General features: G+C 39.7%; 1 protein-coding gene across 15 annotated transcripts in view; it reads right to left on the bottom strand.

The window, feature by feature from the left end:
- Window positions 1-6,749: 6,749 nt before the first annotated feature.
- The window catches only part of LOC103134426 (neuronal cell adhesion molecule-like), a 91,387-nt gene continuing 79,360 nt past the window's right edge, over window positions 6,750-18,776 (bottom strand). For 8 of the 15 annotated variants that reach the window (XM_016668747.1, XM_007546660.2, XM_016668743.1 and 5 more), the window contains 6 exons: window positions 17,846-17,905; window positions 16,740-16,859; window positions 14,591-14,749; window positions 12,769-12,900; window positions 12,378-12,456; window positions 6,750-9,657 (listed from right to left, as the gene is read on the bottom strand). In XM_016668747.1, the coding sequence (XP_016524233.1) occupies window positions 9,411-9,657; window positions 12,378-12,456; window positions 12,769-12,900; window positions 14,591-14,749; window positions 16,740-16,859; window positions 17,846-17,905 (797 nt within the window). In that variant the 3' untranslated portion in view covers window positions 6,750-9,410. The remainder of the gene's footprint in view (window positions 9,658-12,377; window positions 12,457-12,768; window positions 12,901-14,590; window positions 14,750-16,739; window positions 16,860-17,845; window positions 17,906-18,776) is intronic. The other 7 variants (XM_016668753.1, XM_016668751.1, XM_016668752.1 and 4 more) reach the window with 3 other exon arrangements.

Genomic DNA, 18,776 nt, shown 5'->3' with positions numbered 1-18,776 from the left:
TTATCTTTGGCCTATTGAATAAAATCCCAATAAAATATAAGAGTTTGTGGTTGTGACTTAACCAAACTCGTCTGAATGCAGTTTATTTGTTTAGCATTTGCTGAACCGAAAGGATAATGCTCCTATTTTCTCTTCCTCAATTAGACAAACGTTAGACCTGTCAGCAACAATTTCCAAAAATAACTCTACCCGTCCCAGCTATATACTATAGATAAATATTTTAGTATAATCAGATTCTGTGGGCTTGAGGTGTTGGGGAGACATAACATATCACTTTCTGCCTGGCTATGAGAGTAAAAGCTGCTCAGCCTTACTGAAGGAAGTGATATGGAAGCAAAAGCTGCAGCGTGAGGATCTACACTTTGTTTTCCGTGCAGCATCTTTAATAATGGTGTCTTAAACCCTAAAACCACAGCGCAGGATTATTTTCTGTGACGCACTTGTTTCTGCATAACAAAAGGGTAGATTAGATTTTGGTGGGATTTGACTAAGAGAATCTTGTTTGTTGTTGTTTTTTGCATATTCGATGTAATCCCTACAAAAGTTTTAGGTTTTTACTTGCAATAAATGTAAAAAATAAAAAAAAAATAAACATATCTCTAATTTTTCTGTCACCTCACACACATGAACTTTTTGTGTTGGCCTATCAAATCCAAATAAAGCAGATTGACATCTGTGCCTGCATTCTGGCAATTTGTGAAAATGTTGGGTATGAATATTTACAGCTGTATACATAGAGATGTCTCAATCTAAATTGCCCCTCGCCCCCTCTGAGTTGGTGCATCAGCAACACGGTTTAAGGTTTCCAGTTACTTTCAACCCCAGACAAATAAATTGATCCGCTTGTCTGCCTGCCTGTCACCGGCCGCCGATGAGAAATAAGTCTGCGTTATTAGCCGAGGCTCTGCTTTTCATGCGACGGATATCAAAAGGGCACCTCTTACTAATTACAACGCCTTGGTGTGTGCATCAGACCAAACATAGAACCAGCTCAATCCCCTGGGATTAGATTCAAATCTTGGATGTAAACACCAAACAGCCAAATCATAATCTGCTCCGGCAGACGCCCGGACCCCATAAATAATTCAAGAGTCTTCGAGACGGAGCCGAAGTGGAATTAATTGAAGGACTTAACCACATAGGATGAATTTTGGTGTGGTTTGTGTTGGAAGGGTGTTCCAAAAGTTCTTCTTAATGTGCTCCAAAGCTGACTTCACGTTCGGGCTACAGCCTTGTTTCAAGGCGGGAGTGACAGCTTTGTTCCTTTGAAGGTATTATTCTGACTTTTGTTTTTGTCCTCTGAGATAGGAACTGTTATCGCAAAAGAAGAAGAAAAAAAAAAGAAAAGAAAAGAAAAGAAGCCCCGAGGGGCTCGTGAGAAAAAAACAAAACAAAAAGAAACGAGTCAAAGTACATCAGTAAGACCAAGCAAATCCGTGGAATCGTAAAACGAGCGGTGCAACGTGCAGTCCAAAAGGATATTATGTTTATCTGAGAGTTGAATGCATCTCAAATAACCCAGATACAACACTTTTGTTCCCCTTCCTTCTAGGCAGAGCAAATAGAGATGGATCCTGCTGGTTAGAACAAAAAAAAAGAAAAAAAAAACATTGTTACAAGGTCGGTCTCTGGGGTGGATAAGAGGAACAGCAAACACCCTGCTGTTTGAGGGAAAGAATAGGTGGCTGTCATGTATCTGTCTGGCAGCAAAGGAGGAGGAGGGACATGGAGGCACGGGCGTGAAGGAGGGAGGGAGAGTAAATGTGATTTAGCCCCAATAATCTTCATGGGCCTCATGCAAAAAGGTATAAACCCCCACCCATCAACTCAAAGTATATAGCAGTGGGAGGGGGGTTGGCATCACGAATGCAGGAAGCCCTCATATGAGCATATTGACCTCCTGAGGAGACGTAGGGGACTTGGGTTAATGGAAACACTAGTAAGAAAAACCATACACTCCCTATAAAATAAATAAATTATCCCCCAACAGTAATCTCCATTCAGTGTTGATGTCTTGGTTTTCTTTTCATTAGTTCCATTGGTGCTATTCAAGTTTGCTGTTCCTTTCTTTTGCTATGTTCCCTTGTGTTACATTTCTTAGTGTTACGCTCTTTGAGTACTTATGTACATTTTTATTGATTATTGTCAGGGCTGTTTCTGTCCTGATTTGTTGTTAGGTCATCATTAGAGTTGAAGAACAAAAACTTACAAAATCCACAAAGGACAAGGGAACACAGAGACATGAGGAGAAATGGGGAGAAAGAAGGAGGAACCAGCAAGGAGTGACTGAAAGAGAGGAGCTTAAGTACTGATTGCTGAAACAAAAGACCTAGGCTGATGAGCTTACAGGTTGCAGGTGTGAGTAGAGGGAGCAGACTGAGTAGATAGATAGATAGATAGATAGATAGATAGATAGATAGATAGATAGATAGATAGATAGATAGATAGATAGATAGATAGATAGATAGATAGATAGAGAGGCACAGGGAGGCGAGGGAGAGTAACTAAGAATAACTACAACCAATAAATAAACGTAACTTGAAACACTGAGAAGAACTAAAGTGAAACTAACATCAAATATTAACGAAACTGCAATTAAATCAAACAAAACAACCTGACAACCCGGGATCCTGACAGTTTCTTCTTTTGGTTCCAGTTCCTCAGCACTTTGCTCCAGCAATCCAGCCCACTGAACCCACCTGTGTTTCCCCATCTTATTTATGCCACTCACCTGATTCTCCGTTCTTGTTCTGGATCACAAACCACTTCTGTGAATGTGTCCAACATTCTTGTGCGAAAAAAACATCTAATATTGAGACTGAAGTGAACACCCTTTGATTGTTTGCGTTCTGTTTCAGATTGCATCTTTTTGTGTTTAACTTTCCTTCCTGCAAGTAATTTCAAAGTTCTTGGTATTTGTTAAACCTGTTTTAGTTTAGCTGTCTTGATACCTCTAAATTGATACTTGATAACTCCCAATTCTTGGCTTAGGTAAAAAGTAGCTTAAGCCTTTCAGTTTCGACTAGAACTTTTTAAACTGAGGCTCCGGGTCCGATACTGATTTTGTGGGCCCCAACCACAATACGAGTGCATACCCACACCAGATTTCCACTGTCGTTAAAATCTTCTTAAAGTGTGCAGTTTTAAGAAAAAACACACAAAGTTTTTGTGTTTTTTCTTTATTTATTGATTTCATTCCGACTTCACGTTTAAAATGACAACACATATCCAGCGACCTTTCATATAGTTATTGGATAAATACAGCAAGTGGAGCAGATGAAAATGATATCCAGAAGAGCCTTTTTAATTTAGGAAGAATAAATAAATAATTAAATCTTGAGCCTAATATGCCACATAGAAGAAAGTCTGAACTCCACTGATTTAAACTGTAAAGGTCAAGGGTTTGGAGACATTTTATTTGGCCACGGAAGTGTTCAAATCAAAGTAAAACCACGTACGTTTGTGGCATCGTATGTCATCGTAAACTGGTTTCTGTGTGCAAACCATTCGCTCGCCATATGGAAAAGTCACTGAGTAATCATAAACAATTATCCTCCCAAGCTTCCATAGCACAAGAATAGGTCAAATTTACATAAAAAAAAAGAGAGAAAGACACAAGGGCTTGTCTGGGTGCATTCAAGTATAAACTCCCTGCAGCTCAGCTCACATTTACACTCCAAATTAACCATAAAGATTCTCCTGTTTTTGCATCTTTAACTCACAGTTTGTCAGAATTTTAAATTTTATTTTGTATTTTTTCCCTCCAATGTTTTTGGATGAAAGTCACAACATGCGCACGTAATGATCTTCTTCCTCCGTTGCATAAGCACGCTTAAAAGCAGCTGCGGATCAATTCAGAGCGGGCCTTTCCACCCCGGCAGTAACTCAAAGAGCAGGACGCGGAGGAGTCGGGAGCGGTTAATGGATGCCGTGGCAGACGTTCTCGGTCGGTGCAGGATGAATTCACCGACGTAGTGAGAGAGGATTCGAGGAGGTGGCCGGTGGGGGTCGGCAAGAGGAGAAGCGGGGGGTGGGGTAGAGTTCAGAAGGGTAATGGGGCAGCTGCTTGTTGGGTGGCAATGATCAACAACTGACAGATAAATGGTATTTTTGCTGCTTTGGAAATAAACAGCAAATCCCGAGAGCGAGGGGACGGCCAACGTGACCGAGAACTGAGAGTGACCTGCAGGGAGAGAAACCCAAATGCCAACAAACTCACCCCACTTGTTATACAAACACTGTGCATATAGTGGATATTTTAGAGCATGCACCGACTAAAATCCGCATGGTGATGTTTATTATGGAATTATTCAGTTATAATATAATCAATAACCTGTTTGATCTACTTTTTTTGACTTCAAAAGCCTGTTGATCGGTCCAGCTGCCCTGTTTCACTAGATGGCAGTAAAGTCAAGAGATGCACTCAGTTCAATAAGATATACTGTTGCATAAGCTGAAGGATTTTCTGAGATCATTATATGGGTTAATTGTTCACAGTTCCTTGCAAATAGGTTGACTCTGCAATTTTCGTTTTACTATTTCTAGCATTCAGTCATGTCTCACCATCAAACTTGGATTGCACTTTATCTAGTTGCATTTTGTTTGATGCAACTTTTTACAGGTCGCTCGTTCTTCTTTGCAAAATAGCTGAAGCTCACTTAGACTGAGTGGAGAGAACTACTGCGAACATCCCTTGTCAGAGATCCTCAATTAGCACAATAAACCCCCAATGAAATGAAATGAAGTTTGGGGTTGTGCTGCAAATATGTGGCATGAATACTTTTGGAATTGTAAGCGAAAATGTGATTTCCGTCCGTCCTTGACATCAGTAAACGTCCCAGCAGACGTTGCCCCGCTGCCAGGGGGTATTTAATGCGACAGACTTCTTCGCTTCCTGACACCATCGCCGTGTGACAATGCAACAGATGGCGGCCCGTTCTCCCCGCATCGCTGTGGCAACGTGACTGTAATGGAGGTCGAAGTGCCACAAAGATGGAGCCCCGACTGCCATGTTCCATAAAGTCTTCACAGGGACGTCTCAGACTGAGGCAGATGCAGTCATCCATATTTACAAATGCTCCAAGTTCTTTCATCTGGAGAAGATGTGCTATGCTCATGTTGGTCCGTCTGAAGCATCTAGACTTAAATGCTTTATGTCGGAAGGCGTTCCAATTATTCGTATGAGGGGGCAAAACTTATCGATGCTCATGTGGACAAAAAGCAGATGATTTATTTAGCTTTGCTGCATTGGATGACAAAATTATTTCTTTCACGTGCAGACATGAAGAAAAATATCGTCTCCTCGGCTGTTCCTTTAAATAAGTCGCCTTTTCTCCTGAAAAGTGGTCCGGTTTAAAACGTATTTCAAGAGCTAACCTGTGTCTCTTTGGGATTCAACAGAGTAGACGAATCGAAATGTGGGGTAGGAGGGGAAAGGGAAAAAAAAGACGATACAATGTTTATTTAACGAAAGTCTTCAGGAACAGGACGGGCAGACTCGTTGGCGGCGCCTCTTAAGGACACGATCGATCCCTGCATTACAGCCCAGCGTCCGACTAAGTGGTGAAACTTAATTGGTGTCTCGTTTGTCTACAAGTGTTTTATCAGCCTGTTTGAAGAGTACACAAACATTGCTGCCGTGTAGTTTGCGATCAGTGCGTGCACTACACTCAACATGGATCAGAGAAAGCAGAGGAAAGAGGAGCCCTGAAGTACCATATACACCCACCAGACATAACATGACGACCACTGACAGGGGAAGTGAAAAATACATCATCTCTTCATCGTGTTACCTGTTAGTTGGCGACATTAATTAGGCAACGAGGGAACATTTTTTCCTCAGTTAGTGAAGCTTACGCCCGCTCGGCGACTGACTCAGAGCAAACACCAGCTCTTACGGGTTGTTCTTGGTCTTCAGTGGCGTCTTGGCTCTGATTGGTTGCTGTTGACCGGGAGCGGTGAATAGCAGCACTGGGAGGAGGTGGAGGAGGTCAGTCTTTTCACAGACCATCTGTGTCATGTTACACTGTCACCACATGGTGGCAATTTTAACAAATATGCAAATAAATAAATAAATAAATAAATAAATAAATAAATAAAATAAAAGTTTTTATGAAAGTTACCATACATACTGCAGCTTTAAAAGTTGTAATTTTGTAAAGATATGTGGAAATATTTAAAATTTGTACTTTTTTGAGACCATTTGATCAGGAAAAACTGATTAGCTCTTAACAAATATAAAAAAAAGTGAAGTACAAATATCACTTGTTGGCAAAGATTACTGTAAAATATGTTGCCAAAAACCTCCATCTTTTTTTTAATCTACGATTCAACTGAATCAATGATCAAAAGCATATAAAAAGAACAATCATAAAAACGGTTTGAAGCTATTTCAGAGATAGGTAGGTTTTTATGCTGTTGTGGAAGGGTTCTGAAAAATGTGTTTCTTGGCTGTATAATTAATATTTTTAAAGCTCAACTACTGTAGCAGTAGTGACTAATGGTATTTGGCAAGATTTCTGGGTTCTTATGAACAAAAACACATTATGGTTCTAAAATAAATTTGCCAGGCTGCAGAGTTGTGTGATTATTATGTACTTTCTTCATCCATAGCTGTCGGCAAATAAGCAGTGTCTGTGGTAGTAATGAACAGAGCAAAGCCATGTTTTACAGAACGGATTATTTATGGATACAATATGTTTCTCTAGACCGATTAAAGTTGTTCACTTCACTCAAGGAAGTATCAGTCGGAAAATTTAAAGCAGGTGATTTATTTATGCATCGTATTTCCCATAGACTGAAAGTCAAACCAGCAATGAAGAGAATAAAAACTTAAATAGCTGAAATGAAATCATTTGTTAGTACAAATCTGGCTCTAAAATACAAAACATCTGAGACACTCGAAAACAAAGTGAATCAATTCCTACAGGAGTACAACAGAAACCATTACAACCAGTTTAAATCAGAATATCAGCCTGTGCATTATGATGCCATGAGTATCAGAACAAAAAACACACATTATTTATAAGAAAATTTCAGTCCCGTTAGTTAATTACAATTTACAAGTTGCACAGAAACAACAACAATAATAATAATAATAATAATAATAAAAATGAAACATTTGAGGCTGTATATATATATTCTCTACAAGTCTATAGTTGTCTATATTTATTATAGTCAAATGAACAAATAAAACCACATCATGCACAATATTGCCACTCATATTCTGCTTGTCCCTGTACAATCAATTCATATATATTTACACAGTCGTCAAATACTCATCAACTAAATGTTTTAAAAATAAAACTTGATGCAAGTTAAGAAAAAGAAAATCTTGATTCCATCCAAAGGCCCTCAAGTGCAGTTAGTACATTTGAACAATGCTTGCCTCAATGAAACTGAATGTCAGGCATTCACAAACACTCACACACACACACACACACACACACAAACACACACACACACACACACACAGAACCATATACATTTAAACATTGAAGAAATACAATCAATAGCATCTCTGATGCACCACAAGAAGCTTTAACAATGTTTCGATCTGATCTAAATAAAGAAACAAAGCCGGTCCTGCATGTCAAAGCATCATTAGGAGTGAATTTATGACGCGTCGTATTTTTTCCTTGGACGTGACTCTTACAAACCCCGTTATTGTCTTCAGTGTGGTAATTAAACTCCAATGAGAGTCTTCAGAACTGAGTCACTGCTTTAGAAAGGCACTACCTGCTGAAGGAGCCCCTCCAAGCTGCTGGACCTTCAGCATTCACTTCTGATCTTCAGATTGAGCTAAAAAAATAACAGGAGGTCACATGCAGGGGGTGGGGTGGAATAATATGAAGATGGCATGACACATCCAAAGCTGCATTTCAATTTTTACATTTGCAGGAGCAGATTAAAGAGGTGACAAAGGAGGACCTGTCAGCATGCAACTTGGAAAAAGTATTCACCCCCATTGAGCTGCTTCACATTTTCTCATCTTACAATCACAGAGCTGAGTATATTTAATTGAGATTTCATGTGATACATCAACATACAGCTGTGTGCAATTGAGAAGTTGACAGAAAAGGCTGTGGCGTCCAAATCTCTATAAGATTTAATTTCTGTACAAATCTATCTGTTTGCATGTTTTCTAGCGAACATTAATGAACAAACAGGATCATAAAATACAAGAAACAGAGCAGAAAGGCCTGGGATAAAGGCATGGAGATGTAGGGTTAGATCAGAAAACAATATCCAAAGCTTTGAACATTTTCTGGAGAACTGTTCAATACATCACTCGGAAAAAAAAAAAAAAGAATATAGAACACCTTCATACTTCCATCTTCTCATTGCTGTCTACCTACAATGTAGGCAAGACAGCTGCTGATCAGAAAATGAGCCAAGAGGAACACAGCCTCTGTTGAGGAGTCCCAGTGATCCATAGCTCTGGTACTGGTAAGGTATTGACAGTATCATACTGTGGGAACAGTGAAGCTGATGGAAGATGGATCCAAATAAAGAACTATATCCAGACCTAGAGAATAGCTGGTTACAAATGCTCTCAATTTAATTTAATCTGAGTTTCCTCTAATACAGACATGCCCCAAAATACTTGCGGATAATCCAAAGATAACCCAAGAAAAGCACAGACTCAAAAATGCAAGTCACACTTTTCAGATTCTTCTTTGCAAAAAAAACAAAAGTGAGAAAATCATGAACGTGTCCCTATCCACTATACACACACATACCAGTTTGTGCGTTACATAAAATCCCAATAAAATACACATGAGTTTGACATTGTAATGTGACAAAATGTAAAAACAACTGGGGGATATGAATACTTTTGCAAGGAACTGCACCCTCTGTATAGTTCTAGCAGGTGTGCATGTCCTGCCAGTGGGATTGCAAATGCATTTGGAAACTGAATTATTGCAGCACATGCATTATATGAGTGCACTACGTCACAGCAACTTCCTGTCCTCGGTTGGAAATATGCATGTTAGCTGCTTACTGTTGACATTTAACACTGCTTCAGTGAAAAAAAAAAGTCAAAACCAACATAATATATGTATTCTGGAAAAGCACTGCATTGCTCATGTGAGACCTATTGAAAGATGCAATATGAGTTAATGTCAAAGTATTAATAATATATGTCTTAAAGTAAAAGCATGTATTGTCAAATCAGTATCATACAGTTCAGCTACTAAGCCCAACGTTGTCAGGAAGATTTCCAAGTGGGGAAAAAAAAAAAAAAAAAAAAAATCAGTTTTTCTATGTTTCTTGTGCCTCAGATGTCTGTGAGGTGTGTGATTATGAAGCCATGCAGCCTCGTGAGACCCCCTCAAAACCCCAAACCCAAATCCCCATGCTAAATGGAGATTCTGCCATTGTCGGGATGCAGCGAGCACACCACACCGCTACACAAAAGAGTTCAAGGAGTTCATGGCGTTAATCGGGGACGGGGCCCCTGAGCTCTCAGGGCCCTCAGCATTGTCCCTGCTGGAACTCTTTCCACTATACTGGCCAATAAAGGAGCCGTCCTCGTTGAACTGTCCGTCTCCTCCTTCCCCGTAGTCAACTAAGCTGTCGTCACTGTCGTCTCTCTTAACCGTCCCGTTAGACGGCGTGCGGCTCTCTTTTACCAGTTTATGGTCCTCATTGTCACTGAAGGAGAAAATAACATGCAAATGTTACAGGTGAAATGAGGTGGCAGATGCAAGAAGATTAGTGATCACTTTTTTTTTAGATGGAGCACGAAGCGGCCAATCGGGACTCACAGCTGAGGAGTGAAAAGCCAAAAAAGTTTTCAAAATAAGCAGCAATTTGGATTTAGTTTTGATTTTGATTTGCTCCACGTCTAAAAAAAATGTAATAAAAACAGAAGCTATGATTGATTGGTTTCTATCAGGCAACAGGGAATAAAGCTCGAGCCGACACACTCTTATCTAAATTCCCCTCGAAACCAAACGTGAGGCGGTGAATGTGCTGAGGGACAAAAAAAAGAGCATTCCCCATCCCAAGACAAGAGGCTGTGATGAAAAACAAGAACCTCTGGCACGATGAAGTGAAGAAAACTTGAAAAGCAAAGACTCCAGATGCACATCCTGCAAAGCGAGCATGAGAGTAACCCCAACCCCGGGCACAACGTACGAAACGTCTGCAAAGAAAGCTTTCTCTGGAAATCAGATCGCCAGAAACATTCCGTGGTTAAAATGAGCCGAACGTCAATGAGATGCGTACATAAAGCCATCATAATGCCGCGGCGTTCTTCAACTTTAGCACAGCATATCATAAATCTGTAAGCGTAAAACATTTACAGAGTGTCAGAGGCCATATTGTTGGAGAAAACTTGCCACGCGGAGCATGATCAAGGCTTTATGAGTGAATATTAAAATTGATGACAGCAGGCGCTTTTCTCCACAGTGACTTCCACAGAGCTCACACAACCCCCACCGACACCATCGCCACCCTTACCTTCACTGAGACCCACAGGGATCAAAATCAGGACATCTCACTGAAATCCCACACAGACAGAAGTTCCTACACACTGGTTCACTACTCAACACGCACGCACACACACTTAGGAGAGTTTACTACTTTCACATTAGTGAGGAGCAAAATTATGTCTTAAACATAAATGAGTTGTTCTACAAACAAAAACGGCTCGGGTGAGTTAGGTTAGGCCTTTTATTGACATACTGCAAGGTTTCCCGCTGAATAAAGCGAAACAGGATGAAAGGAAAAGGTTCTCTAACAAAGGCACTATGTTACTCGTACACTTTGCAACGTGGTTTGTCTAATAAATCTCTCTTTTAGTTTGCGTCCATCGTTGTGTTCCTCTTTCTCTATTGATGCAATGGACTACTGGCATTTTTCTTTAGCAATAAAAAGTTCGAAACCATCGTGTACTGGTGGCACTACAAATTACAGAGCTTGGGTGTTATATTTGATTATATTTCTATTTCATAAAACCTAAACATCTTGAAAGCATAAAACATAAATAACTTTCAGACATGTTTTACTTTTAGTAAAGAAGGTCAATAATGTTAAAATTTCCATGAAGCAACTGTTTGTATGTTTAATACAGACACTTACATTTTCTTTTTTCAGTTCCAGTGTTGTCACACGCAGTCAGGACTCCCCATTGCTTTTAAATAGCTGACTAGTGTGCCCGGTTGTTATGTCCCCAAAATACTGCTCTTAGACAGCATTACACCTGATTTACCTCTTCATACTGGAGATATTGAGATGCAAGTTTTTGCCACATGAACTCACAAAAGCTAGAGGCTTTCCGACAATCTCTACTGGACATTATAAATCCCACAAGCAGTTGTTGTAAAGGTAATCTGATATATTGTGTGTAGTTTCAGAGACTGACGTAACTTTGTCATCAAAATAGCAAAAAAACAAAACAAAACAAAAAAAAGCAAGAAATAATATTGCCTCCAGTACTGCTGATTTTGATCTTTTTATGAATTTAATAAATAAGAGATGGAGAACCAACAACTTTAGGCCTAAAATGTAATACAATTTAAAAATCTGTCAGTAGCACAATTAAACAGCCTATCCAGTCTTCAGACATGCTTTAAATGCCACATCAGATCCATATGCATTTATACAATATACTATATCTATATATAATCGATAAATCCATTCAACACGTTATTCCCTGGAGCAGAATGTTGAATACCCATGCATAAAATCCATCGAACATATTTATATCTACATACAAAAAGGAATAGAATACAAAATATAAAATCAAGACTATCTTATAAATTGACTTTTAAAAAACAATATTCAAAAACGTTACATGTACAGATTTAAAGTGCTTCTTTTTTTGTCTTTCTTTTTTTTTCAGCATGCTATTGGAGATGCAGCCCAGATGGAGGAGGCTAACAAACATAGCTGGAGAACATCCAGGAGGTTAGGCAAAGTGTTATCACTATATTTACTGTCGGCAAAATGCTTGTGATTAGCTTATTAGTTGGGATGAGAGTTAATGTTTGCTTGTACCATTCATCTCTTGTAACAGTCATTTTTAAATCTTCTGGCATAATAAAAATTTGAAATCAATTAAACCTGAAGACTCCTGATCCCTACATGGCACCACAACGTGATGTCCAGCAGACACACCAGTCCGACACGAGACGCCTCCAAGACATCCCCGACCCGTTAAGAATCTTGGCAGAAGCTCAAACCGGTTGCCTTCCTCTTGATGCTGTGACTGATATCGGCGGGTTTGAATGGGTTATTGTCAGCTGCAAGGGCTGGGAAGAGGAAGGAAGTGGGCCAGAAGTGGGCACGAGGCGAGGGGAGCTGATGGGTAAAAATGGACTTTGGGGGGGCGCGAGGGGTCCAGCAGCAGCAAGAGCGCTTTCTCTCACCTGTATTCCACAAAAGTACAGTCATCATCTTTCATTGGCTGGAACTCCGGGTCTGTGTGCGCGTCCTCCTTTTCTTTGACTGGGGACACAAACAGAGAAATGTCAGCTTTCTCAATGTTTGCAGCAACACGTCTGTACTTGTGTCATGTTCTTTAGGTGAATGCTTGCTGTGAAATTTAGAAAAAAAGTGCCAATATGAAATCATTTCCCAACAGAAAAGGAATCGGTAACATTATACAGTACCCAACATTCACACAGCAAGTAGGAATATCCCACATTTTGAGAGCAAAAATCTCCATAATAAAAAAAAAAAAAAAAAAAAGTTTTTTCTGACAGCTTCCAAAGTTAGCTGAAAACACTGTGCACTAGGTTTGTTTGTGCAGTGACTCACCGGGGTATTTTCCTCCTTTGTTCCTCTGAATGAAGCAGATAATGAGGAGGATCAGGATGAGCAGGGCGATGGCGCACATGAGGCCAATGAACCATCCCTGAGTGGCGATGTCTACCTGTCTGCTCGTCACAGCTGGCCAGAGATGGAGAGATAATGCGATAATTGTAAATGCAACATTTCTAAAGTCTTTTCAGTGATGAGGAAAAATCTCCCTCCGATGATGTGCTGAAATGGCCGTACGTTGTTTTGGCAGCTGCTTTAGCCATCAGTTAGTCATTTCAGTTCATGAGTGAACCGTGATGGCACTTTTTTACAAATTGTGTTAGATGAGCAGGAAATCTTCTGTATTAATTTAAGAATAAGATGAACTGCGTTAGAGGTGTTGCAAAAATAATTTCACATTGAGTGACATTCACACACACAAACACACACGGCTACAATCACCGACCGTCACACAAGTTTTTTTTCTAGTCTAGGTTGGAAATTATAATGCTATACTCAAAATACTCTATATTAGAATATTGTCTGTTTTCTTTTTTGTTATCTACATATCTACAGAATGAGATTAATATACAAGGTGCAAAACTTTAAAACCCAAAGGTCATGCAAACTGTTAAACATTATATCTCTGCATGTTTGTTACACTGCAGCAACTAGGGGTGTAACGATACATCCAGCTCAGGAGATTCACAATGAGAAGCAGAAGAAGAAGAGATTTTAGTCAAAACTTCTGGTAAACCTAAGAATCTGCATGTTTTGCTTTTACAAATCAAGCTAAAGTTTCACATACCACAAAAGATCTCTGTTGAGTTTATTATGAAGTCAGCTAAAATTTATTCAGGTTTTGAAAACATCAAAAACCTGAAATAGGTACTGAGATTTGCAATTAGCTGCGTTGCTAGCAGCTAATTGTTAGCCAAACTCAGATTTCGAATCATGTTAAATATAGTTCATAGTTACTCTGTCAGTCCTATCACTGTTTATTTTATCCTACCAGCCACAGAAAAAGAATGACAGATACAAACAATTTAAATGTAGTGAGGCTTTTTTTTTATTTTACAAATAGTTTTATGGCAGCCAGAGAGGTCTTTATTAGTTAACTCCTTCAGCAAAGCAAAGCAAGCACTTCTGTTCTTCTGAATCTCAAACCAACAGCTAAGCCCAAAAATTATTCACAAGTCAGGCAGATTTAGATTTAAAATCCCTCTCACTCAACCAAGATGTTTCTTTCTGATAAAAAGTAAGTAGACATAGCAAGCCACTGTAGGAAGGTTAACAAAATGTGAACCCTTCCGAATAATGAATAGGTTAATTCTGGCATCAAATCCGTCTTGTGATCGTTGAAAGACTTTTGCATGTTTTCACTTTGATTTTGAGGATTTACTTTGTCTGTGAGGTTGGACGGCCTCTCTACCATCACCCTAATCTTTAACTGCCTCCACAGATTCTCTATCAAAGTCAAGTCAGGACTCTGGTTGGCTCAACATTAATATTACTTCTAGTCATAAAGAACATGGAGGTACAATTACAAGATCACTTGAATCTAAATCTGCCAGGAGCAATTTGGGCTTAATTGTAGTCAAGTTTAAATCAGCCACCTTCCTGTCTGATAAAACAGCTTATATTTCCTTCACCAGGGAAAGCACTGACAGCTACATTGCACTTTGCGGAAAAAGACTCCAACTCTATGAGAAGGATTGTGGTGTTTTTAATACCACAAGATCTCGTTACACCCCTAAGAGCAACATTTCAGCTAAAACCCAACTCAACTTCGCAATGGTACAAACTCGAGACGGAGGCTACACCCCAGGACGCGCCTCACCTGGTACCGTGACAAACAGCTCCTCGGAGTGGAGCAGCTGCTCGTGGTGACCTTTAGCCACCACACGCACCCTATAGGAGAGGCCCACCTTTAGACCTTTCAGCTTAACGTTCTGAGAGCCGTTCACAAGCTCTTTTTGCCACTCCTCTTCGCCTTCACCTGCAGGAGGGACGTCGACGGAGAGAGGTATGTTTGAGGGAGCGAACAGAGCTTTCAATTGTCCATGGAGATGGTGAAACGATGGGAACTACTTGTACGGCATTACTCTGGAGGCAATTTTAAATATTCCAGGAGTAGGAAGAAAAAAAAAATCAACTTAGGCTTTGAATAAATTATTGTGGTGACCCTGATAGCTCAATGCACTTCAACAAGCCCATACATACTGGAAGAAAAAAAAACAACAACTGTTGACAATTAGTGCTGCCTAAAAATAACTAAGAGGAAACCAGCTTGGTTCAGAACAGCTGCTTGTTGCTCAGAACATATTTTAATTAGAAAAACACAATAATCTAGGGAGACATAAACAACAAAGATGTCTGCCACATAGAAAATATTCAAACATATTATTCTGGTTTTCATGTGCTTTCATTTATGATAAATTGTCAGAATACCCATGATTTCTGCTCCAAAATTAGGTCAACACTGCCCAAATCCCTTCAGGACAACACACTGCAGGATCAAACCAAAATGTCACAATATGCCTTTTTTTTTGTTTGTTTGTTTGTTTTCACAGCTGTACACAGTGGCAATTAGAAATACTCACACAAAAGCCACATCAGGGGTAAAACAAACATGTGGAAGAAGGTGCTCTGGCCAGATGACACTAAAATTCACCCTAATCTTTGGCCGACATGTTAAACACCTTGTGTGGCCGAAAAAGGTGCACATCGCCCTAAACATCGGGGTGACCGCATCATGTTGTGTTTGTTTGATGATAAACACAGGAAAAGTCTGCGAGAAAACCTTCTGGAGGCGGCAAAAGACCTGAGAATAGCGTGGCGATTCGCGCTACGGTAAGGCAACAACCCAGTCAGTTCAGGCATGAATTCAATTAAAATCACAGCAAGCTGTAAAAATCTGCATACAATCTGCATATAATCTCACTGACAATTAACTATACTGTTAATGTGCAAATATTGCCCATGCACTTTACGAAGGTGGCAGACGTACCACAAATGACTTACAGCCAAAGGTTGTTTTAAAAAGTAATTATTCAGGGAGCTGAATAAAAATGGAGGCCATACTTTTCATATTTATAGTTTTAGAAAACTGTGCAAAACTTCCTTTCACTCCACAGGTATTATATTACAACAAAATATTTTTTTAAAATGTTCAAGAGGCATTCACGCTCTTTTGAAGGTTACAAAAGTACTTCTAGCCTCAAAAGGTATTTTGTTATTACTGTTTTTTTAAGGCTATTCTGCACTCCAAGCCACAAAAAAAATCTAATCCTATGATCTGACACATAAAAATAGCCACTAGAGAAAACACTTGATGTTCAGACCTTCAGATAAAGAAATAAAAGACCTATTTCTATGTCACTCTGAGCAGTGATTTCACAGCTACGCTGTCGCCGAGATAGAAATCTCACTCTGACTTGTCCACTGGAGTGTTGCAGTGTTTTCTCTGTTTACCTGCGTGTGAGCTGTCAGGGCCACCAAACAAGCAAAAGTGGGAATGAGCTAAACGTGAAATGTGTCATGACTGATGATCACTGAACTGAGTTTTTTCGAATTAGATGGATATTATTACGATGACATTTCCTAACTGAATGATTGAAACAATAGGTGTGAGAGAGTCATACCACAGAGCTTTTAACCTCACCGCAGGTAGAAATAAGCAATTGAAGGCACTTTAGTCAACCTCTGTGGGTATAAAGAAGACAGGAAGTGCTGCTTTTTGTCAGATTTTTCTCATACATCCTGTCAGCGCTATGACTGGAAATGAAAACTCCAGCCAATTCCAGCATTGAACAATTCAGAATCCAATCACGGGAAACTTCATTTATCAAATCAGGGTCTTCCCTGGCAGCGTTAACATGACTGCCGATATTTTTAATCACCTGCTGGAGCCAGTAATGAAGTAGGAGTCTCTTGCCACCCATGCCTGAAGCTGAGAGAAATATCAATGAGGTGATGATTTTCCTTACTGTTTTCTGCAATGTACTCTACATAAACATTTTTCTCCGGGCCCCAGTACTCCCAACTGATCAGGACCCCATCTTCTTCAACCGAAGAGCTAACATTCGCAAAAAGACTCACGGGCCGGGCTGCGCACACAAGAGAAGAGACAAACATCAAGGCTGGCCTGTGGGGCAATGCAACAAATGGCAATCAATTGCTTTGTCCTGATTATGCAAGTGCATCTAAATAAATTAGAACGTCATCAACAAGTCTATTTCCACAATGGAGTTAAAAAATGAAACTGATGTGTTGCGTAGATTTACTAAACAGACTGATCCGTTTCCAGTGTTTATTTCTGGAAACTTAGAGCTAATGAAAAATGTTTATTCTTAGAAAATCAGAGCACAGGACAAATAAAAAAGGGTTATCAATACAGAAATGTCATGCGCACAATCAAGTAGGAGACTGTTAACGCTTCAATCCTTGTTGGAGAAATGTCCCAAAGTGATTCAACTAAAACTGAAGTGTCAGACAAAACAATAATCGTCGCACTTTGAGGAATTAGGGAGAAGCTTGATTGACTGAGAACATCATCCAAACTGGAGTGGCGGCTTTACTGTAGAGCATTTTACTGCAGAAGGGAGTTGTTCACTTAACGACATGTTTGACATCATGAGGAGATAATATCATGAACAATTATTTCGGCAGCATCGGAACGCATTACCTGGGAAGTTAAACATTAGACACCAGCTGGAATTACACATTTTTGATGACCCCAAGCAGTGCGTTAAATTAAGGACAACAATGTCAATGTGTAAAGTGGCAATCATTATCCCTGATCTTAGTCTCCAAAAACATGTGTGGAATATGTTTCACTCTGCACATAGCAAGTAAATGTCTGATTCCACATGAGTTTCACTGGGAATAAATGGCTCAACTAGATTTAACTTGTTGATGGTATTCTCATTTTTGAAGCAGCACTTGTAATTCTCTGACATGCATGCCTTGACCCATACAGAAGTGCGCAACAGCACTGGATGGGGCAATAAACCATGACGAACAGAGTTCACAATCAAACTCATAATCATCTAATCCAACATGTAGTTTACTAAGATCTCAGCACAGTCTGTACCCTTGTGGATCGGACGGCGTGGAGGAAACCCTGCAACCGGATGAGAGGTTTGGGTGCCTCCTGCAAACAACACCAAGAGGATAAAATATGGACCCACACCCAAACACAGACATACGCACGCAAAGGAAACAACAACAAGGAGACACAGCAGACACACAGTCATTATCCACAAAGCAGAGAGTTCATTAGCATGCAAGGAAAAACCTCGCCATGCAGCAGGAAGCACAACCAGCATCCGCCGTGCAAAAAGTACAAGAGGGTCAAAGTTGTTGACAACAAAGGAGAAGAAAAGCAGCATGCCACTCTAATAAAGTCTGATCCCGTTTTATCAGGTGAAACTGAAAAGGCACATGTCAAACAGCATCTTTGTCTGTGTGGCTTTGAACTCAAACATTTAGGTGGATAAAGGACAGAGAAGAGAAAAGGTGAACGTCCTCAGAGATAAGCAGCATGCATGCAGTGGGTTTTCCACCTAGATAGGCACATCTGCTAACATTTGATGCTATAGGTTGAAGAAACAAAATACACACAGAGAAATAATAGGTGAGCTACAATAAGCTCACCACTCATCCCTCTGCTTTCATCACTTTTGTATCAGAGAAATATCTTCAATTCAAGGGTGTCTACATGAGGTTTATCGGATAAATGTGAAACTGAATTTAAGGAGCGAAACATGGAAACAAGTAGAAGCAACAGTGCAATGTGAACACCTAAAAGTAAAGTAAAATACTTAGATGTTGATACTTTTCTTTGAACCAACAAAGACATGATGAGGCAACAGGCCGATAAGGGTTCATTCACTTGTATCATTGAGGTAATTATTTTATATGAATATACAATATCAATCTTCAGTATGTGAAAAAAAAGCCAATCATCTAAAAATGTTTGCACAGCTGTGATCAAATGTTTACACCCATGATAAATGCATGAC

This window comes from Poecilia formosa, unplaced genomic scaffold (genome assembly GCF_000485575.1).
Source record: "Poecilia formosa unplaced genomic scaffold, Poecilia_formosa-5.1.2 Scaffold17, whole genome shotgun sequence".
NCBI classification, from domain to species: domain Eukaryota; kingdom Metazoa; phylum Chordata; class Actinopteri; order Cyprinodontiformes; family Poeciliidae; genus Poecilia; species Poecilia formosa.
Note: the sequence above shows the minus strand (reverse complement) of the source record. Positions and strands in the feature narration are given on the sequence as shown.